Source organism: Amblyomma americanum, chromosome 10, assembly GCF_052857255.1.
Source record: "Amblyomma americanum isolate KBUSLIRL-KWMA chromosome 10, ASM5285725v1, whole genome shotgun sequence".
Taxonomy (NCBI): domain Eukaryota; kingdom Metazoa; phylum Arthropoda; class Arachnida; order Ixodida; family Ixodidae; genus Amblyomma; species Amblyomma americanum.
In genome coordinates this window covers 112,169,800-112,192,597 of record NC_135506.1, presented here as the reverse complement: position 1 = coordinate 112,192,597, position 22,798 = coordinate 112,169,800, and the positions used below count along the sequence as shown (strand labels likewise).

The following is a 22,798-nucleotide window of genomic DNA, read 5'->3' as shown; positions in this document are numbered from 1 at the left end:
GCTCCCAAGAAAACCAAGAAATTTTTGGCCGAGAACGACATGAGGCTTTTGCAATTGGACAAGATGGGCTGCTCTGTGGTTTTAGGGACAATGGAGTACAAGGCGAAGGCCGTGGAAGCAATTTCGAAGCACTAGCGCAAGGAGGAGAAGCATGAAGAAAAGATTCTGAAGAAGGTATGAAGCCAAGCCGCAAAACTGTGCGAAAAAGTAGGCCTATAGAGAAACTGGGAAAAGAAGTTGGAGACAGCAAGCAGCTTTTGCTAAAACCCTTCTTCACGGTCAAAACCCATAAAACGACTGCACCCTTCCGAACAATTGTAGAAGACCAGGGCACATGGCAACGCAAGGTGTCCCAATACCTCCAAAGGCTTTTGAACTTGCTTCCACTGGACGACCCTTTCATGATATGGAACTCCGACGAGGTGGTGCTCTTCTTCAAGGAGGACCCAAGAGTGACATGCTGCAGGCTGTGGAAGATTGTTTGGACACCTAGGGAAGTGTCAAGTTTATGAACGCGAGTGGAATTAGCACTTCGGACTTCCTTGCACTATAAGAGTTTATCTCTATCCCCTGTACGTGCAGTTTGGTGGAGAGCTCTTTTTGCAGGACGGGATATGCATTGGCTTTAACATCGCGCCAGTGTTTTGAAACATTTTCTAGCCAGAGGCGACCGTGTCCTATGTGACACACTGTTTCTGCTTGGCATCACGGCGTGCTACAGGTACGCTGACGATTTTCTGATATGTGTGAAGCGGGATGCGCAATGAACAATTTGGTGGAAAAAAACGCTGATTGAATTCCAGCTAGCTCATCCAGGACTCTCATTCACATATGCACCCCCCTCTGACAACCGCCTCCAATTTCTAGACTTAGCCATTGAAATCGGCCACCACGTTTGCTGGCAGTACAAAACAAGGAGCGAAAAGAGCTTGCTTCCTTAGGACTCTGCGCACTCCAAGCTGATAAAACGGAACATAGCTGATGCCTGTTTCAAGCATGCGCTAAAAAAGTCATGGACTGAACTTAGTTGGCACGTGTAGCATTGGCAGTTGCCTTGAGGCAGTCAAATTTTTCACTGTAATTTGGAGACTGTGTTTTTTGATGCCTCACCTAAGCGATGGAGGTAACTTTTGGACAGCATGGGCGGAACTGGCGAGCAGCTTGTTTTGAAAAGTCTCTCTGAGACCAGGTGGTCAAGATGCGCTTAATCATGCAAGGCCATTCTGAAACCTTTCAATGTAGTCTTGTGTTGCCTTGAAGCTATATCAAAGAATGAGGAAGAAAACGGTGACACTAGGAACGAAGCGCACTCTCTCCAAGAAAATGACAAAACTAGAGACTGCATTCATGGCGATTTTCTGGAGTGAAACCTTGGAGCGCTTTAACAAAACGAGCTTAGCACTTCAGAAACCAGGCCTAGACATTTCAACTGCTGTAGACCGGCTGAGCTCTCTAGAAGGCTTTGTTAATTCTTTGCGACGTCTCTTCAATACCTTCGAAGGGAGAGCACGCACGCTAAGTACCAATCAATGTTATCAGGATGAGGGCAAACGCATCGTTTTGAGCAAGCACCCGGACAGAAAAAGCGATAGTGCACTACAAGGTAGAAAAAAGTTTATCTTAGAGACCTACAATGTTGTACTTGACGGTGTCTAGGCTCTGCTTTGCGAAAGACTGCCTACACTGAACTCTGCGAAAGGTTCGGATTCTTAAAATTGCTGACAGAAGTTGGGAGAGAGGCCTCTCTGGCACAGCAGGCTGAGAAGTTGGTGAAAAGCTACAAAAATGATTTGGAGCCAGCATTTTCCGCTGAAATCGTTCAGTTTGCGAACTTTCTGCACAACTCTGTGAGCCAGGACACGAGTCCCCTGGGAATAATGAAGTTGCTGCACGAAGAAAGCTTATTGATGTGTTTCCGAACCTTTCTATTGCTTTGCGAAAGTACTTAAGCATACCCGTGCCAAACTGTGAGGCCGAACGATCATTTTCCAAGTTGTCGATGATAAAAAGTCGCCTTCGTTCGGGCGTCCGTGACGACAAGGTGAACTCGCTATCATGTTCATTGAAAGTGACCACCTCCGCGATCTATTCTTCGAACAGACTATATCTGATTTCGCCAAAGCTAAGGCACGAAAGATGCCATTTTAAATAAAAAGTGTTTGCACTATACATGAATAGTTCCAATAAGTTTGTTGTGTCGCCTCCCAGCCTCCACGTTGCCAATGAAACGCTGAGCAGTGTAATTCAAGATATGCAAATCTAAGTTATTTGTTGTTCTTGTGATATTTAGCGTGCTTATAAACTGTATTTGTTTTTGATAGTGCCACGTTTATTTGGTGTCGTCCTTGCTTGTCTTACCTTTAACGAAATTATTTTCAAATAATGTTTTGCAATTAGTCGGTAATTTTCATCTGTATTCAAGTGCCTTTTTATGATGTTTGTATTGCTTAAGTATTGTATATATCGCATATTTATAGAGTAACGTGTGTAACGATTACTGCAGTCTGATGCTTGAATTTTAATGTTTTGGATACAACCATGAGTCTCCTCACGGGATTAAACTTAGTGATGCAAACAAAGCCCAGCTTCAAAAGGATCGACATCTGAGCTGTGTTGTCTTTTCTACGTTCTTGTTCATCTTGAGTCCACTAAACGTTTCCTTAAAGCCTAGCTTTTGCTGAAAACAAAATGCAGGTTAATCACGAAGTGAACATCTGTGTTGGCGTTTACAACAGCACGCGTTTCAAGCAAGTTTTGTTGTTTTCCTTGTAATAATAGCAATAAATTAATCCCGTTGATCGCACTTCGTTGTTTTTAATTTGGTGGAATTAAAATGAAGCATGGCATATTTCCAGTAGCATAGCATGCGAGAGGGGCGGGGGGGGGGGGGGGGGGTCAGTATAGGGAAAGGGGGCCTGCATGCGCATTAGCCCAGGGCCTCCAAAGTTCACCTTCTCTGCCCACAGACGCCCAATGCAGCGCAGTCGACTAGCATTTGTGCACGGTGGGAGACTGGATAGGCCTTTAGAAGCGCCACTTTTAGGGGCACGGTGTGCAGTTAAAGATATTGAATGCTAGCTGAAATTGTAGTTCGATATACAGTGAGATTTTCCTGCATTTTTATGCATGAGTGTTCAATATAGCCAATCATTCGAACCATCCACGATTTCACGAACACATGGAGCCCACAGAAGCACGGCAATAACCAGTGCAGCGCTGGCTGGAATGAGGAGCAAGAGCTACAGCCAAGGCCTAGTTATGTCATCATACCTGGAGTTCCGGATGCTGCAGGTGCATTAAGAACAGCAGACTCTACTGAAGAAAGTAGCCTCGTTTATTTACAGCATTGGGCACACGGGGAAAAAAAAAAAAGACCAAGTGCAGCACCTTTGCAGCAACAGCCCCATGACTAATGTTCAGGCCAGTGAGCAAGTGGACAGAGCATGGGGCATCAGCACCAATGTCAAGTTTCCCAGCATCAAAGGCTTTCCTGTTCCCACTTCAGACATGATATTCATCACGATACTTAGACCCCGAATTACGCAATGCGAAAAATAAAATAGCAGACTGCAAAAGTTAACATGGCCAGCAAAAGGTTTCACACGAAAGTGACCTGGACCTATTTTGTTCTCAAGATACTGCTGCTAACATTAATTCTGCTTGCATGGCAAACTAAGAGTAGCAATTTAAGGACGCAATTTCAAGTTCCATTAACTTCTGCTTAGGTGAACTGCCAATGCTAATGTTGCAAAATTGCAGTTCAATATACAGCAAGATTTTCCTGTCCTTTTACGCAGGTTTCTCATGGGAATAACATGAGTGTTCGGTAAAGCCAATCATTCAAAACATCCGGGATTTCATGAGCCCATGGAGCAAGCAGGGCAATAACCAGTGCAGCGCTGGTTGGAACGAGGAGCAATGGTCTTTAAAGAGCTTCCTGTTCAGCCAGCATCACCAACCCCTCCTAAACACTGCAGGGGGCTCCTGCTGCAAATGCACATGACTGCTCAGAAGACGAATGGCTCCGGAGACAAAGTTGAGCCCAGGGTATATAAAATAAGTTATCACACACTTCCCCGTCATCAATTTGAGCCCCCATATACAAGGTATGACAGATGGTTAAAAAAACAAAAACGGAGGGATGAGGGCTAAGACACCGTCTTGCCCACTGCAAGGATAAACCCCGACTGCAGAAAGAGGTTAAAAAACCGGGAACGCAGGGCGACACAACATCAAAAGAAGATGATAAAAGCAGACATGGCTGACATATCAATCTTCGGACGAGACCAGAGATCCTCGCATGGATCACTTCCCATTAGAAGAGAAGTGACGCAGAAGAGGAGCTGAGATTGCCATCCACGACGTAATCACAGAAATTTAAACCACACAACTTGCTCATTTCTGCGAGCTTTTGGTAAATGCACTTTGCTAGATTTTTCTTTCCACGCAACGAAACAGCACACGCGAAGAGAAAACAGCTTAGGCATGCCAGAGTAGTAGGGTCCTAAAAGGCACCGCTTAGAAAAGTTACAACCCAGCAATAAAAGGCCCTTGGCGCAGCACATCTCCTCAATCAAACAATCCTGATTCTCATAATCAATTTAAAGAGGCTGGTCAAATTAGCACACTGGACAAAAATCCCAACGAAACCCACCATGGATGACACCACACTCAAGCTGGCTCCATGGCAAGAAGACCCGCAAACCCACTGCTGCACCTCTCTGGTCTCGTCCGATCAGTATGGCTGGCACGTAACTAAAAACACACGCATCCTGTACAAGTTTGTTGCCTGCAGACATGAGGCATTCATCTGGCCCAATGCAACACGACAGCACCATTCCTGTGCTGCCTGCACCAATGGCCGATAGACAGACCCATCTCCCATCTGAGTAACTATGCTGGCTGTCGTGCCTGCAGATGTGGGGCTGGAATTCTTATGTACATTATATACACCAGTAGGCTGACGTCCACAACAAAGAGACACGAGTAGTATACAGGGCCACCCCAAAGTAGGCGGGGACTTGCCCAGGCTGCTCGATCCAGGGGGGGCGGGGCTCAAAAAGAGCATGCGCGTCCAACTTTTAAAAAGACCAACAACAAAAACTTATGGCTACTGAAACTGCAAAACTAAGAGAAGAGCTCAGCACCTTCGTGTCTGAAAAATTATTCTGGCGCATAATGGGACTGCACTTACAATTGGAAATGCAGCAAATATCAAGTAACAGTCAAAAAGAAGCCGGCGGCAAGCAAAATGCTGCACTCTTATACAAGAACCCACACAAACAAACAATGACAGCTTGTCACTTGAAGGTCTGTTCAATCCACCCGCACTACCCCAACCAGTGCATGGCTGTTGTCTAAGAACCAGCTAGGCACATTATCGTGGCTAACTCAATGCTCTCAATGTGCCTGAGAAAAACTGAGTCCTGAGGCTCTTGTGCACTCGGTAGAGAGTACAGGTGAACTGAATGAGGTCAACATTTTCCCCACAGAACAAAAACCTTGCAGCTCGTGTATTTCCCGAGGCAACTGTCCGCAGCTGTTGAAGTTACATACATAAGCGGTCAACGATCATCTCAAAAACAGAATGTCATCCTAGAACGCAATCTTCAACACTTTTTTTTTTCAACAACAGAGGCGAGGAGCCAGTACCCACCGAAACAAAGGACCCCATCCCATAACAATGTGTGCAATACTTGGATTCCCCTACGATCGAGCAACACCGGCAGTCTCGGCAACAGTCTCACGACACAAAGACACGTCAGGAGAGGCTATGTATGTATAGCTATGTACACAATGGATGTGACATCGGAGAGAGAGACAAGTGAGGAGCCCCTGAAACAACATTTTGCTACGGGTGGCAACACAGAGAAGAGATGCGCCTCAGCACGCCTGGTTCGGAACACCAGCAGCACGATCCCGAAAGCAGTGCTCGAGAATGTTGACCGAGTTACTTGCCTGAGCAAATTTCGCCTGTCCAGGGCTTCTGTGATTACAGGAGCCAGTCATTGGCCACCTCCTGGTGACATCAAGCAAAAATGTTGCCGCAAATGAGTGAGAAAAATGCCAATGTTTACAATCTCTAGTGTGCAGAAAGGACAGACCCACATGTTCTTGGCATTCCTCTGAGCCACACAAGACAGTGCGGGCCAAGCCAACTTGTGACCAGTGTGCCTTACCGGGCATTTCTTAAATGCACCAGTTGCAGCTCACTTGCTGTTGCTCACAGGAGGGCTGCACCTTTCTGCACACACCGTCAGAACAACAGCCATGCAATGCATAAGATCCAAAGGATGGGAGAACCCTGCAAAAGCACACCACAAGAACTGTTACCAGTGGCAGTAAATGTCCACAGGATAATTGCTTGACTGTGCAAGAAACACAAGGAGGCAGGATGGGTCCCCCCCTCAAGACGAGTGAAGACATGCTGCACTCCACAGTCACGATGTGCCAACAGCCCAACACTCACCGGCAATGTTTCCCCACACACACAGTTCAGGCAGACAGCTATAATACAATATGAGAGCAACTGCAGCCCCCCCCTGCTGCAGGCTCTTCTTATATACAACGGTGGAGGAAGGTCAAGGTCGATCATCCGGGCCACACCTCCCACAGAGATGAGCACCGCTCTTTGGAGGAGCCACACACAGCGCCTGTTGGTGTTGTAGCACAGTTTTGCATGGCACCACCTCGGCCACATTCGTTCCTTCCTCAAAGATGGCACAGTCCACCAAAAGTTCACAGTGGCAAGAGCAACACTTGGGCCTCCACGCCTAGCTGTGGTGGAAGTAGCCCGGCGGCTGCAGATGCGGCGAAGACGGGGGAAGGACAGGTGCCCCTCCTCCCAGATGTGTGGCTGGCAGGAGCGGAGGACGCAGGGCTGTTAGGGGCGTGCCAAATGGTGGGACCTGCACAGACACACCCGCCACCATGCAGCAAGACTGCTCCACCTATGTGTGGCCAGCTACCAATGGGCAAACTAGACCTCCTCACTACTGGTCCACTCAACCTTTCAAAGGGAGGCTTAAATTATACACATAACCCGCTTGCTTCCATAATGAACCTCAGGGCTGTTTGACTATATTGCGGAGTTTAAGCATTTCTTTTCAAATTAAATCAAACTGCTACCCCAATTCCAGCACATTTCCTGTCTTATCAATCCAAGTGGTGGCATTATTTGTGGCCTCCACGTAAAAGCCTTCACTGGTGAGCTTTGGTGGGCACAGCCGATCCCAGACTCAAAGGCGACTGCAAACTGCTTGACATACTGATAATTTGATACATATGGCAATATAAAAGCTCCTAGAGGTAGCATGTGGCGCGCTTCCTGAGACGCCATTCATTCAGTCAGTGTACAGTAAAAACTCGTTAATTCCAACTGTCGGCCTGGTCCCAGCTAACACCCAGCAGGTCTGCAGCATCGCACACTCACTAATTTGGATGCTACAAGTATCGCATTGGTTAGGTAACTCGAATGGGCTTTCGAAGAGAGAACCTGTGCAGGTATGACTGGCACGGCAAGCAATGATCAAAAAAGCCCTGCTCAAACCTGAAATGCATACTGCAGAATAGCCCGCACACCTCTGATGTGCATGCAACAGCAGGCATGACAAAAAAAGCATGGCCCCGCCTCCTAGAATAACCCGACCGCTTAGATTCAGTTCCGTTTCGTTTTTAGTTTCATGCAAGCCTGCGACGATGGCAGCTATCACTCGCCCATCTATGCCAGGTTCCCTGGACAGACAAAATTACCGCCACCCTCAAAGCATGACAGGCCAAAGCATAATGCTGCCAGCTGATCTAGACATGACATAAAACCTTCTTGCACAATACTGTGTCAGTGGCATGACTCAGATTCCAACCTCCTTTATATAGCAGGGTGCAGTCGTCCCTGGACACCTACAGACTCTGATCACTTTCAGAAAGTGCACGCTGATGTGCAGCAACGAGGCCACTTTGGCACAGGAACTGCACACCAACACTTGCAAAAAGTGCACAGTGAACACAGAAAAATCCCAAACGTGGAGAGTTTTTTCAAACCAAGCACTTCCTCGAGGACCAACCTCAGCAACTGGTTGACAAGCCTACCTGCAGAGGTGGCACTGGCAGGTAACCATGTGGGGGCGGTGGATAGGGTAGCCCCGCCACGTGGGGCGGCATCATGGGTGGTAGGGCGCCGCTCTCAGCATCTGCACAAGAGCACGAAGCAGAAGCGTGTCTCACCACAAACTGATCAAGACCTTTTCCTTTCTGCTGCCTGCAGTCTGCTCAAACTCGTTCCGCAGAGACCAAGAGAACTGCGCGCCTTCCGATTAGAGTGCGATCCGCGGCCGCTATGGCGATCAGATTCTGCGGAGAGCCACCGCTCATGTGCAGATGGCCCTGAGGACGTCATAAGGCGACAGCCAGCTGTTCGCACCTCTGCCCTGTAGGGACCAATCAGCACGTGAGCACTAGCGGCGCATGGAAGCGGATCGTGCTATGCTAAATCTCCCCACTGATGCACGCCACCCAGTGTGATTACGGTGAGTGCGCACTGCGGGTAGCACGGCTGCAGACACCTGGCAAGTACAGATCTGGGTGCCACGCTTCTCCTTCTGCCACGCTTCTGCCTGCTCGTGTCTCTTGCCGCGAGCATGCGCAGATCGGTTCCGGCATACGCTCGGGAGTGCAGGCATGGGACCTGGAGTCGGGGCTTTGGTTACGCGCGTGCCATGTTGCAACCCCGGAGTACGAAGAAAGAGTTACAGAAATGTTATTCGTTCAAGACGAAGACTTCTGAGCTTTCAAATACCAAGCATTCTGTTTGAATCGAATATCGAGTACTTTATTATTCGACCGAACGTTCGCAAAGGCCTAATATTTTTTTTTTTTTTTTCACTGGACACTGTAACGGGCCTGAGGAATTGGCCGGTGATATCAACAACCCAAGATCGCGATGCAGTGGAGAAGTTGCATAATGCAATGTCGAAACATTGAATGCAGCAAAACCGGAAAAGATTCATGGGTCAGTGAAATTTTCAGCAGGTCCCATGAATTTTATTGCATAGGGTTCAACTGTGTGAACAAACCACGGCATGCCCGCCCCCAAATTTCAAATGTGAAGTGCTTCCATGACCAGCTGTGCGCTCTCATTCTAGTGACGAAAAAAGGTGGTGCTGATGAATGAGCCACTCACTCGGTGGCGGTGGTAAGGGTGGGGCACAGGTGCCACCCCGCTCCGTGTCAGAGTCGTCGTCCAGCAGGCCAAACTCACGGCGCAGCCGCTGGCTCAGTCGCTCTCGCTGGGGCCACGACTCGTCCTCGTCGGGAACAATGGCAGCACTACCCCTGCTGGCAGGCAACCCTGGGTCGGCTGCCCCACAGCACAACACGTCAAGTGCATCATCACGCACACAACAGCTGTGCCACTTAGAGGGTGCACACACTTAAACCCAAATATACAGACACGCACAACATGACGATCTCCACTCTGTCGAGTGGAGAAAACAGCTGCTGCTCCACTCAAGGGTAGGACAGGACTGAAGAATGCCACTCGGCATTTCCGCCGTAAAAAATACAATTGGCACTGTCTAAAAACATTTTTGAATAGGTGTGGAGACCTACGCATCTGTGAAATAATGGCCCGCAGATGGACCTGTGAACTGGGTTGAAGCACCTGCTCTCTTGGGGTGCTGGGACAGGACATTTTGAGGGCATGCTACCGCATATACCCACGTAATAAACCCACTCTCATAATTTACTCACCCCCAGTTTCATTGTGGAGAATTTACTTCTAGCTTTTCGTAGCGCGTTCCTCAGTTTTTGCACACCTTGGCAGCGCGCCAATACCATCAGAGGCTGTTTATCTTTTGACGGCAGCTCCAGCAGGAGGGGGGGGGGGGGGTGGCCTGACAAGCGCAAGCCGCGGTGGCTTGCTTGGCGTGCCACTGCGCGCCAGGCTGTGCTACTGTATGCTTAGAAAGGCAGCCAGTGCTTGAGCATCTGACAGGAGCCCAGCATTTAAAACAGAACACAGTAAAACATCCTCTATACTGAAATGCTAAGAAGGAAGCAGGACCTTCACTCCCTCAAGTGGTTTGGCAAGCTCGAGATCGGGAGCGAAAATGCCTACACCCTCACCATTGTGCAAGTTAAAACGTCCTAAAAGCACACACCCGACTTTCATGGCCGGTGTTCGCCATATTCGCTTTAGCCTGCCCCGATTGGGAGGCACTGCCAGCTATCACAAAATCGTCGGATCGCGCCATGATACAGCAAACACCTTTCAAAGTGAACGATGATAAACACCGCGTGACCAACACGTTTGACAGCGTGCTTTTGTTGACGACGGATGGACGGACGAACAGGTGGGCCAGCGGATCTAGAAGAAATTTCGATTCTCTCCCCAAAAATATGCTGAAACTTTTTTGAAAAAAAGTGGGTCCATTACGCGAGTATATAGTCTTTCCCAAACGACCACATGGCATGTGCATACAGGCAATTTTGCTGGTTTTCTAGATTATTTTTTAGGGGTAAGCGAATATTCTATATTTTGAATACGAATCGAATATGTTTGATATTCGATTCGTATTCGAAAATTGACAATTGTGAATTTCCGAATATTCGAAAATTCCCGAATACTCGTCAGCGATCGTATACTGTGCATACTTTCATAAATTCAACCGTGGCAAAAACACAACATCTGGGCAAATTAGCCGATAATCCCATTAAAAATTCCAAGAAAACCATACAGAGGTCCTATCCCCTTCCTTCTCCGCCGTTTATCACACGGACCGACCGCATCCCGACGCCGCAAGGCTTCATCTCGTGAGAATTTGCATAAGTGTGCTTTCCCACATATCACCCGTGCTGCGAACAAGATGGCCAACGGCCCGTTTCAAGCAATCGCAACGCGAAATCGCGCTTTTTTTTAATCATTCGGTAATACGTTCCATATTTAATACCCACATCCGAAGAATGCGTCCTGTCGCCTTCATAACTCTACGAGCGTGACCCCCGCCATACCGTTTTGTAAATTATGCTATGCTGGAAAGCCCACTTGGGGAATGCCGCGGGAGCCTCCTGAAGGGGCGTGTCGAGTAGTCACAATAGGGACAGCGACCCTGTCAAAAGCCTATTGCATGGTGCATTGTAACCCGTACACCTCTTTAGCGGGCGTAACGGCAGGCATGGCAACAATCGGAAGGCCTCTGTCGCTAGGGCAGAAAAATAGCCTGGCTGCGTAGTTTCGGTTTCTTCACCGCTGACCCGCGGCAACTTCAAATGTCGGGCCGCGCATTCGCCAATGGTCGAATCCCAGCTCCGCGCGGCTTATTTCTTTTTCCTTTTTAGAAACCGCCTCGCCGCTCCGACGCCACTGTGTGTTCCCCGGCCCCTTGCTTGCATTTGTGTTGTTCTTCCAGCACTCCAAAACGGGTGGCTCATCACGGGCTTACAGGTGTTGCGCGATGGAGCCGCCTCATGAAGCCTTACTGCATCTTCAGCATTTTCGGCAGCATTTTTTTTTTTTAAGGGGGGGGGAGGCGCGGGCAATTTTACTAACAGAGGCCTTCGGATGACCCGGGCATTTCTTCCGGTCCCTTGAACTCCGAATGAATGAGGTTTATTAGTCTTCATGTTATTTTTTTGTTGCCAGTCTTGTCATTTTATGGATTTTGTTTTCCATGACCTCATTATGGTTTGGATACTGTTAAGCTGTCTAATCAAGTAGTATACATTTCTGTGCACATTGTTTTTTTTTATATGATACTGATGCAGTCTAGTTTTGTTTATTTTAGTTGCAAGGACCATACACTATTTTGAAAAAAAAAAAAAATTAAGAGCAACAATGTTTGCTTGCTGATCGTTTTCTGAAATTTTTTTTGTACTGAACAGATATTCGATTCGTATTCGAAAACTTCAATATTCGCACACCCCTATTCTTTTTATACGCTTTATTTTAAAAGCGATGCGATGGGGCAAGTGTTTGTGATTTGGCAGCATCAGGCTTCCTGCCCGTGCACACATCTCTGTGGTCACGTCATTGAACCACCAGTTGAAGTTGAGTGTTTGGCCTGCGCGTGTCTCTTTCCTGCATTGTCTCATTTTGCGTTGGACAAAATGCGCTTGAATTCCTTCATAAAGCGCTCAACCTCTCTCAGTGGCAACAAGGAGAAACTCACCTTTGACAGGAGATGAGCTTTCTTGGAGCACCAGTGGTGTGGGCATTGCCACCGCCAATGGAGCTGGCACCGCCGTGGCTGCTCGGGCAGTCTCGCGCATCCGCTGTCTGTACTCAGAAAGGCTCACCTGCGAGAGGTACCCCACCAAAACACTGCAGACCAGTCCCTACGAGAAGCGCTGCAATGGCCCGTCTCATGTACCAGTGCTCCGACACACTAAATACCTTCAAAGTTCATAACTAACGACTCGAAGCAATGCAAGCCAGCTCTGTGCAGGCCCACCAAGCCTTCAATTGCAGAAGCCCTGAATGGTGTTTGCGACATTTTTTTCCTCTTTTCCCCTCCTTTCCTGGAACACACATCCCAGTCTCCCAACAGGCTTCACGCACTGACCTTTCCAACAAGAAACTGCGGTAACAAGTGCGAAACATTAGACGCCATTTCTCCACAATCGCAGTGCCACAAAAATTTTGCCACTGAGCGGAAGCCAGTTCTATGCTAGGTTCATCAAGATGAAACTAATGACACTCATGGTTGTACGCATGCCCTGGAACCTAAATGTGCCCCGTCTGCACAAGCTGGCCACAGTAACACCACATCAGATTACGCTGATGCCACAGCTCAAATACAACTCCATACACACAGCTGTCTCTGTAAATGCAACAAATTACTGGGATCACTAAATTACAACAAATATGCAAACAGAGCACCACTAATGAACTTTTCCTTTTCTTTTCCCGCATTTTTTCCCCTTAAAGTCTACCCTCACATTATAATCGAATACCGCACTTCGATTGGCCTAGAGCAGTGCCGTGGTGCAGCCATTTCAAAGCAATCACCTTGGTTCCAGTTTCCGCAGTTCTGCAGTCTTGTGCTGGCAAACTGGTACAACGGACGCCAAATCCACATCCATCCAAAGTCAAAGCGTTGGTGCGTTGTTATCTGTAATTTTTTTTTTTTTCGTTGCGGCCTCGTGCTGAGCGCATCGTCGCGCCGTGTTCTTGTGGCGACGCTCATTTTAAGAGAAAAGCTATCCTGTTAGCTGAAGAGGTCGGGAATTCTGCGGCAGCTTGAACACTTGACGTCAGCAAGTCAACCATCCACAGAGAACAGCTGCAGCAGGAGGGGCTTTTTAAATGTGAGCCCGCCCGCAAAGAGTTTCGTGGGCCTCATCACGGCCATCATGTCAAGCTGGAGAAAAATAGTGGCAGACTTAATTATCGAGCAGCGCAACCATCTCATGGGGGTCAGTATCGAGCTGATCCGTTGGAAAATTACTTGGGAGATGGGAAGTTCAGAGCATCTCGTGGGTGGGCCCAAAACGTTCATGAAGAAAAATGGATCCTCTCTGCGACGAACAACATTGATGCGACAGAAGTTACCGGGAGACTATAATAGCGAAAAGGAGGACTCCGAAAGTGGGGAAGATGAATAAACATGTTGGCCACGATGCCTATTAAAGGTACTTTGTTTTGCACCCTTAAGCCTTGCGTTACATTCATGGTTTTGTTTTTTTTCCCGCTGGGCAGCATGTAAAGTCACCTCTCGCGTTACATTCGAGTAAATACGGTACTACGGCTATGGACTAGGCAAGTGCAGATAGTGGCATTTTGGCTCAAAGCGAATTCGAAGCAAATTCGAAGCAAACAGTTATTTTCTTCTAACCAATTTGAATATTTCTAGCCCATACAAAAGGTTGAACAGCACAATAAGCATTTTCAAAATCATGTATTTTTCGAACACACAAGGCCATTACATGAAAAAAGAGAAAATGCCCCAAAGCTCTGTCACACTCACTGAAGCTGCGTCTACTTTCTGCAAAAATGGCCTTCATGCAGTGCCGACGTTTTCATGGTTTGAGACGTACATGTGGGCCTCCAACTACTGGTCCCGATTGCGACTGGGTCGCTGCGCAGCAGTTACTTTTAAGTGGTGACTCCATAACATCTGCTAGACGTACACACCGTGCGCCAATTTATGCGCACCCAGTGCCACCTCTCGCCAGGCGTTGGAAGGGGACTCCCATCTCCATGTGTCTCATGCTAGCTCCCATTTACGCTCGCGCCATGATGCTTAACAAATTTCACGCAGGGAAGAGCAGCTGCGGCAGCTGTAGCTGTGCATCCCCCGATTAGAGATTTAGCACCGTGCGATCCACTTCTGCGGAGAGCCACTGTGCATATGCAGATCGCTTCAAGGACACCACAAGGCACCCGCCGGCAAGCCTGCCCCGTTGGGACCAATCAGCGCATACACACATGCGGCGCTGCGCAAAGTCTCTCTACTGATGTCGGTTCCCTCTGCTGTGTCAGTTACGGCGCACTGCAGGTAGCCTGGCCATAAACACCTGCTGGCAAGTGCAGGTCTGGGCACCGCGCTTCCGCCTGCTCGCATCTGTTGCTGGGAGCATGCGCAGACCAGGCATATGTGCGGGAGCGCAGTAATGTGGCACGGAGTCGGGGCTTTTATTGTGCACGAGTGCCGCAGTGCAATCCTGGAGGAGGTAGGCTGTACCGAAGCCACACGCAGCAAGAGTTCCAGAAATGTTAACCACTTAAGCTGAATAATTCAAAATTTCGAATACCAAGCATTCGGACCAAACCGAATACAGTGAAAGCTCGTTAATTCGACCCCCGTTAATTCGGACAATCGGATAATTCGACCTGCACACATGGTCCCTACAATTATATATAGGAGTCTATGGGGCAAAACTCTCATTAATTCGGACAAACTTTACCGCCCATCGGTTAATTCGACCTAGTTCCACGGCCCGCCAAGAGCGGCGCTACTGTAAAGTTGGAAAAAAAGAATGTAGCGTAGGCCATCCGTACGGTCATCGTCATCAGCAGTGCGAGAGAGGGCGAGGGAAGCAAGGTTAGCAGTGGCCGAAGCGCCCGGTGTCTTTCTTTGTGCTTCGTTGCCTCTTGCAGTCGTGCTCAGTCGTCGTGTTAACCCTATCTTCAGCAAGTCTCGTTTTGGCGTGTGTCGTCGTTGCCCCGTGTTTCTTGCTGCTACGATCGCGGTTATTGAACCCTAACACGCCTTTTCTGGATATTGCGTGCTTTGCCAGCGTGTTTACTGTGCTGTTTTCGAGTGCGTAGCGCACCGTGCCTGCGCGCCTCGCCATCGCGTCCTGCTCCGATGGCGACACCGGCAAAGCGGCCAAAGTACAACCAGGCGAAGGACCTAGCCACGAAAGCGGAAATATTGAAGGTGCTGAAGGATGGTGTTTCACGCTCTGACATAATGGTCAAGTATGATGTTAAAAGAACCACCTTGGCCACTTACGTGAAGAATGAAAACAGCATTATGGAGGCGTTTGACAGTGAAGCCTACGGTGACAAAAGGAAACGACTGCGGACTGCGGCCCACCCAGAACTCGAAGAAGCCGTAATGCGATGGATTAGAAACGCACGTGAGGCCAACCTCCCTGTGAGTGGGCCATTAATTTGTGCCCAGGCTGAAAGGTTCGCCACAAAAATGAACCTTGAAGAGTTCAAAGCTTCTGAAGGTTGGCTTGCTCGCTTCAGAAGCCGTCACAATCTGACTTTTAAGAGTGTGTGTGGCGAAAGAGCATCCGTGGACGAAGACAGGATCGAGGAGTGGCGGATCACCGGGCTTCGTGAACACCTAGCTGCGTACGACGCTCTGAATATATTTAACGCCGACGAAACAGCGCTTTTCTTTAAAGCACTCCCGGATAAGACGATCACCTTTAAAGGTGACCCCTGCACAGCAGGGAAAAGAAGCAAAGAAAGGGTCACTGTGCTACTTGCTGCCAACATGACGGGAACAGAGCGGCTGCCTCTCCTAGTGATCGGAAAGGCTCAGAAGCCGAGGTGCTTCAAGAACGCGCGGCGCCTTCTGGTTGAATACCAAGCCAACAGGAAGGCTTGGATGACATCCAGCATATTTCAGTCCTGGCTTCATCAAATGGATCGGCGTTTTCGAGCTGAGAAACGGAAGGTCCTCATGGTTGTGGACCTTCATGTGGTCCTCATTTGTGGTCCTCATGGTTGCAGTGCTCACTGCAAGGTGTCGGGCCTGGAATGGATTGAGCTTGTGTTCCTCCCGCCGAATACAACCGCAGCCCTTCAGCCCATGGACCAGGGCATAATCCAGCATATAAAATGCAAGTACAGAAACCATGTATTGCAGCGCATGCTTCTCTGTATGGAAGCTGGGAAGAAGTACAACCTTACGCTCCTCAGCGCTTTGAACATTCTGGCGCACGAATGGGCCAACACGCCTACAGCAGTTATTGCGAACTGCTTTCGGCACAGCGGTTTTGTGCAACCGAACTGCGGTGTGGGGGAACTGCCGACAGAAGCAGCTGACGCAACCACAGAAGACGACAGCTGTTTCGACAGCGTTTTGCCTCCTGCCGTGCGGCTCGCGGATTACGTGTCCATCGATGATGGTGTCGCCATTGAGGACGAAATCATCCAAGAAGTGACAGGCGCCGACAACGACGATTCGTCTGAATATGACGATTGTGAGCACCTGCCCCAAACGCCGAAGCGCACGGTGAAAGAAGCCGCAGAAGCCTTGTCCGTGCTGGAAGACTTCTGTGAAAAAATTCCGGATGGTTCGCATGCCGCGGAGCATCTGGCAGCTGTTAGAGCTATTGTAGCCGCTCAAGTTCGCCCGAAAAAGCAGACGACGATAACAAACTTCTTTGCCAAATAAAGGTATGTCATGCTGGGGCAAATTTCATGTTTTTTGTGGTTCATTCGATATTTCGACATTCGGTTAATTTGACAATTTTTCGCGGTCTCGTCAGTGTCGAATTAACGAGCTTTTACTGTATCAGATACTTTACTACTCAACCGAATATTCCAAATTATCGAGTACTCGCACATGCCTACTACGGACCATTAACAGCAGGAAGCCGTAAGAGTTGTACATGAATGAGACAATTTAAAATGAAAAAACAGAGACCATGCAACAGGCGGCGACACACAGGGCATACAAAGCACTAAGCTGGACAAGTCCACCTGCGGCCAATGCTTTCAGGTGGCCCGCATTTTCGTTGACTTCACTGATGAAGATGTATCGGGAGTCAGTTGTACATTCAATTCAATGTGAAATTACTGTGTCTATGGTAACAGACAATGTAACATCTTTTATGATAAGTGGTAGATAGTTTGAATGCACTGTCGCTGGGTGGCTTCTGTACAGAGCACGTTAGGCCTACCAATATTGAGCAAGCAGCGCGTAATCAATCTGCTCTCGCTGGGTGACACGTCGTTACACAATTCGCACTGCCTATGAACATCAAATGTCATGTCTTTTTCTTTCCGGTGCACCTAGCATTGCAAGACATCTTAGAAGAATCGGAGCAACTGAATTTCTGACGTGTTGTCATGAGCATAGCCTCCTGTATTTTTAAGGTGCTACAGTGAAGGCTCGTAAATTCGAACCTCGATAATTCGAACTACTCTACTTGGTCCGGCCAAGCTACATACAGATCTGTGTATAAAAAAGCCCGTTAATTCGAAAGCGAGTAGATTCCGCTACGGATAATTCGAACCACGCGCCACCCCGTCTGGGCGACTTGGCACACAGCACATGGCCAAAAAAAAGCACCTCCGCGTACTTAGAGGCTGCGCACACGTGCTAAACGGGGACAGAAGATGGAACCAGATGAAACCATGGACGAGTGGGTAAAGCCTAAAAGGCGCCATGACCGGCCGTGCGGCCAGCGGCGTGGGAGGGTAGGGGTTGGCAAACGCGGTGGCGGCTGTTTATCTACTGGTTTTTGGGGAAAGGAAATGGCGCAGTATCTGTCTCATATATCGTTGGGCACCTGAACCGCGCCGTAAAGGAAGAGATAAATGAGGGAGTGAAAGAAGAAAGGAAGAAAGAGGTGCCGTAGTGGAGGGCCCGGAATAAATTCGACCACCTGGGGATCTTTAAGGGGGGACGCGGCCCTTGAAAACCGAAAAATCGCGAAAAAGTCAATTTTCGGAAAAGTGAATATTCTGACAGTTTGTATCATAAACTACCTGTTCTGCAAATATCAATGTTTAATTCGTCGTGAAAGCACTTCAAATTAAATATCGAACAAGCCGCGGCAGCCGCTGAGCTGCGAGAAAGTGCTGAAAATACCTCAACTTCCAAGCGCATGCCGTTTCTCAGCCAGTGAACCGAGCGCCGCCATCTTGGTCTTGTTTTGTTCGTGAATTCTTGCTCTTTTTTTTGCCTCCTCCGACGACCGCGGCGGCAGCATGGTGGAAGCGTGGCTCGCTTGTGATGGGGTCCGTCAAAGCGCCTTTCGAGCTTCCCGTGTATGAAATGCGAGGCTGCGATTGGGCGAAGGGCGCGCTCCTCGAGAACGCGGGGGATCGCGCGGAGGAGCGCGCGGCCGCTATTGGCTGCTGCACACGCTGACGAGGCAAGTCCCCTTTCGGCGGCGGCCGGCGCATCGTCTGCACTGGCCGCCATGGCTCTTTCCTTTTCTTGTTGTTGGCGGTCTTTGTGGTTTGTGCGCTCTCTTCACGTTTCGCCAGGTTTATGTTCGCTGTTGTCATCGTCTTTACGATATCTCGCCGTGCCGTCCGAACAGTTTCCTGCAGACTGTTGCGCGGTCAGTCACGATGCGTCCAACAAAGCGAAAGACGCTACATGCGTTCGGTGCGCGGAAGCGTGCTATGAAGTTGGTTTCGTGCAACGAAGCGTGCCACCAACAGCCACTGTGTTGAAGCTTCCAGCCGCGTAGCTTCTGCTACATCGCTACCAGACAGTGACTGCGTCGCCGCTTTCAGCGACGTACCAGCAGCTTCTTCGGTGCAAGAAAGCGTTGCTTCGGGCACGCCTTGTGTACCGAACTCTTCAACCTCGGCGATTGCGGCCTCCAGCTCCGGTCTGGAATCTACACCGAAGCGTGACAACGCGTCGCACGCCGTTCACTTGGAAACGCATTTCCTGACGTGCGAGGAGATCAAGGCGGCAGATGCACAACGTGCTGTTGTTCAAGAAAGACTTGGCGCCATGCCAGCGACACAACGGAAGTTTGAAGCGATGACGCCCGACCCCAGATCTGCCACCGCTACAAGTGAAGGTGCGAAATTTTGCCTTGTGCAAATGGATACCCTAAACGACCTGCTCTCTAGCACCCTGTGCAAGCATTGCCTTGCGCCCGGGTTGACTGTTCAAGAAGGCAGCCAGCTTGGACTGGCAACAAAGCTTGAACTGATGTGCCCACATTGTGGGATGGTTGCGAGCTCGTGGAACTCCCAACGCCAGAGTGAAGCAATGGACCTTTGAAGTGAACATACGAGCCGTTATGGCAATGAAGCAGATTGGCAAGGGCCAGACAACTCTCAACGACTTCTGGGCAACGATGAATGTATCTCACAGAGGGCACAAACGCATCTGACCGTTGTTGTTGATGAGGGAAGGACGGACAGAGATATGTGAAATCTCACCCTTCCAAAAAAATCTGTTGGAACCTTTTTTTTTTTGCCGCCTAATGAACCCTCCCCCCAAACTGATGTCAACTTTTTAGAAAAAAAAAAAAAAGTGGCTCCATTACGCAAGTAAATACGGTAAATACTCGTTAATTCGAGCCCTGTTAATTCGGAAATACGAATAAGCACTGTCGGTGCGGCCCCAGCCAATGCCCATGAAAGGCTATGACTTCAGACGGGCGCTATACAAATTAAATGCGAAAAAATTTTTTTTTTCCCCTTTTGCAAGTGTCGTCCATCCTTCCACCCATATCAGTCGCCAACGGAACCACGCGGTCAGCCGCGATCATGACGCCGGCTTTTAGCATCATTCGCTGCAAAAGGCGCTTGCTGCTATCACGCGTTCCAATGATTGCGTGGCAGCAGACGGCGTCCGCCCCAATCGCCCATGGCAGGATAAAGGGAACATACTGAAAAGGAGGCTTAATTGCACAACCCGATAAGCGCTGGCACTCTGCAAAGTTCGCTCCCCCCTCCCCTATGATAAAGCTAAGGTCAAAAGGTCGCTGCGCAGCATCATGGCGCACTGCCAAGAAATGCGTTGTGGACCGTGACAGTGCGAAGAAAGAAACCGAAGGAAGCATTAACCACTGACGCTTTTTTTCGTTCAAATTCTTAGGCAAAAATGGGAGTGGGTGGGTCCATTATGAGAGTGGGTTGTTACGCGAGTAAATAGTACATGTACCGCAATGCAAATGGTTCTTGTCAGTTTTTTCGAGGCCATTCGATAATTCGAACATCGGATAATTACAACTTTTTTCCCGGTCCAGTGAAGTTCGAATTAACGACCTTTTACTGTATATGTCCAGAGCATCGGATTTTGAGGTGCTCCATCATTCCATCCATAAGGTGTTTCACTCGTACTTCTTGAAGCCCCAGTGAGGGCTTTGACGAAAACATGGAGCAGTATAAAATCTCATGCTTGGCACAGCAGAAATAAACAAGGCAGTCAGCTGTTTAGTTACAGAACCTTCTTATAGCTTTCACTGACTGTGAACTTCGTTTTGGGCGCCAATGCAGTCAGAGTGAATATGCGTGACAGCCATGTATCATTCAGTCACATATCGCTAACTTTTCGAGGTCTTAGTGAGTGGTGGGACAAAAACGAGATGAGTGAAAATACAGGACGTTTGGTTTGGTTTATGCTTTACGGGAGTGGTCAGCTTGACAAACCAAGATTCTTTCTTATCTGTTGCCGTGTCTCTGTTACAGACACAGTGTGTTTGTTCATGCTCTCATAAATGCAGAGTATTTGTTCTTGCTTGTGTGCTCGCTTTTTATTTTTATTTTGTGGCTACCAAACGGCGGCTGGCAGTATTGAATAGAATAAGAAAAAAATTAATAAATAAAGTGATCGGGTTATAAGTTACGCTGCAGTGAAGGGTTCCGGAAAGTTCAACCGCCTGGGATTCTTTAAAGTGCACTGATATTTCACAGCACACAGGCCTCTAGAATTTCGCCTCCATCGAAATGCGACCATCGCGGCCGGGACCAAAGCCACGTCTTTTGGGTCAGCAGCCAAGCACCAAAACCACTGAGCCACCACGGCAGTGTCGGGACGTTTCCAAAAGCGGTACTTGCGCTTTGTCACAATGAGACATGCTTGTGTGTACATTCACCGACCAAATTTTCGGACACGGTGGGGCACGGAAAATGGTCCGAAAAATCGAAATAAAAGAATTCCGCAAACTTCAAAACTTTCTACGAAACACTGGCTTTAGACAACACCAACTTCACCATTTTCCATGTTCCGCTTGCAGGCGATAATACTGGACTGTATCTGGTGATAATATTGCATTGCATCTGGGCCACAATCATGCTTTCATCATGTTTGCCCCACCTAATGTCCTACCAGGTGGTGTAACGTGGCCACAGGTTATGCCACAAATTAATGCACAGCCATACGAAGCAAGACCAGTCAGTTTCCAAGGGCAACGATGATCGTGAAGACCGAGACAGGTGGCCCACAGAATGACGCAAGCGGACGTGAGTAAATGCACTCCTCCTGCCTGTTCCATACCACGAGAGTCGTCATCCAAGCCGCGGCAGACACTGCAGCTGTCCTATTTTCAAAACGATCACACGCTCTTTGTACAGCACCTCGATGGCAACAAAAAACGTGCCTCAAGTGACAACGATGAAGAATAAATAGCCAAGCCTATTAAAGCCAGTCCGTCCAAATGACTCCGTTTAAACCCAAGGAGCCACCTTTCACGGCAGCAAAGAACCGGCTGGTTGCGACGGAGATGTCCACTCGCACCTATATTCAGCCAAAAAAAAACTTTCGATTAAAAAACGATCTCCACAGTATTGCTGGCGTCTATTTTAGTCTGATAAAATGAATTTTTTGGCTCCACAATGTCCGAAATATCGGTCGTGAAAAGGAATATGTTCTTATGAGGTGCGCGACAGTTCCTCGGCACATTCTGAAACATCGCGCAAGTCCAAATTATTGGAGTCCGAAAAATTGGTCGGCTAATGTACTTGGACACATGATGAACTACTGCTACTCAAGCACGGACGTTGCAGCGCGAAGAGGCACGCTAGCTTAGGCAGCATTGCATGCTTCAGTCAAATCTCAAAACTACGAACACCACTTTAACGAATTTTTCAAATTAACCAATTTTTAAAAATCCCCACCAAACTGCCAATATTTTCAATGCAAAAATATTTCAGAACTACCGTATTTATTCGAATCCAGGCCGATAGTTTTTCCAAATAATCATTATCCAAACTCTAGGGTCGGCTTAGATTCGAGGATTTTAAAAAATGCGCCAGTTTTTCATTGAAACTGCTAAATATGGTGCATAGCTAGCGCTATCTAGAAAAGTCAGTATCGCAGCCGCTACTAGCCGTGCCAGTAGCCAACCGTACACAAGCGAGGTCGCCATTTTGACCTGCGTCGTGTCGGCCATATCGGTGTGCGGCGTGGTGTTATCGCGATGGCACCAAGCAGGAGATGCCACTACAGTGCCGCTTTCAAGCGAAAGGTTGTCATAGCCGCAGAGGCATCGTCAAACCTTCAAGCCGGGCGGGACTTCGGAGTCGACGAGAAAAACAACGACAGCAACTTTTTGCGTGCGCCGCAACGAGGTCGGCATTTAGCGGACCAAAGAAAGGCCGTCACCACGAAGTGGAGACATGTTTGGCTGACTTTGTTCG

The 22,798-nt window shown here is 48.6% G+C and overlaps 1 protein-coding gene across 2 annotated transcripts in view; it reads right to left on the bottom strand.

Moving 5' to 3' along the window:
- Nucleotides 1-3,316: 3,316 nt before the first annotated feature.
- Nucleotides 3,317-22,798, bottom strand: part of LOC144106674 (uncharacterized) — a 100,551-nt gene continuing 81,069 nt past the window's right edge. For both annotated transcript variants that reach the window (XM_077639516.1, XM_077639517.1), the window contains 4 exons: nt 12,165-12,291; nt 9,179-9,355; nt 8,089-8,189; nt 3,317-6,908 (listed from right to left, as the gene is read on the bottom strand). In XM_077639516.1, coding sequence (XP_077495642.1) covers nt 6,774-6,908; nt 8,089-8,189; nt 9,179-9,355; nt 12,165-12,291 — 540 coding nt within the window. In that variant the 3' untranslated portion in view covers nt 3,317-6,773. The remainder of the gene's footprint in view (nt 6,909-8,088; nt 8,190-9,178; nt 9,356-12,164; nt 12,292-22,798) is intronic.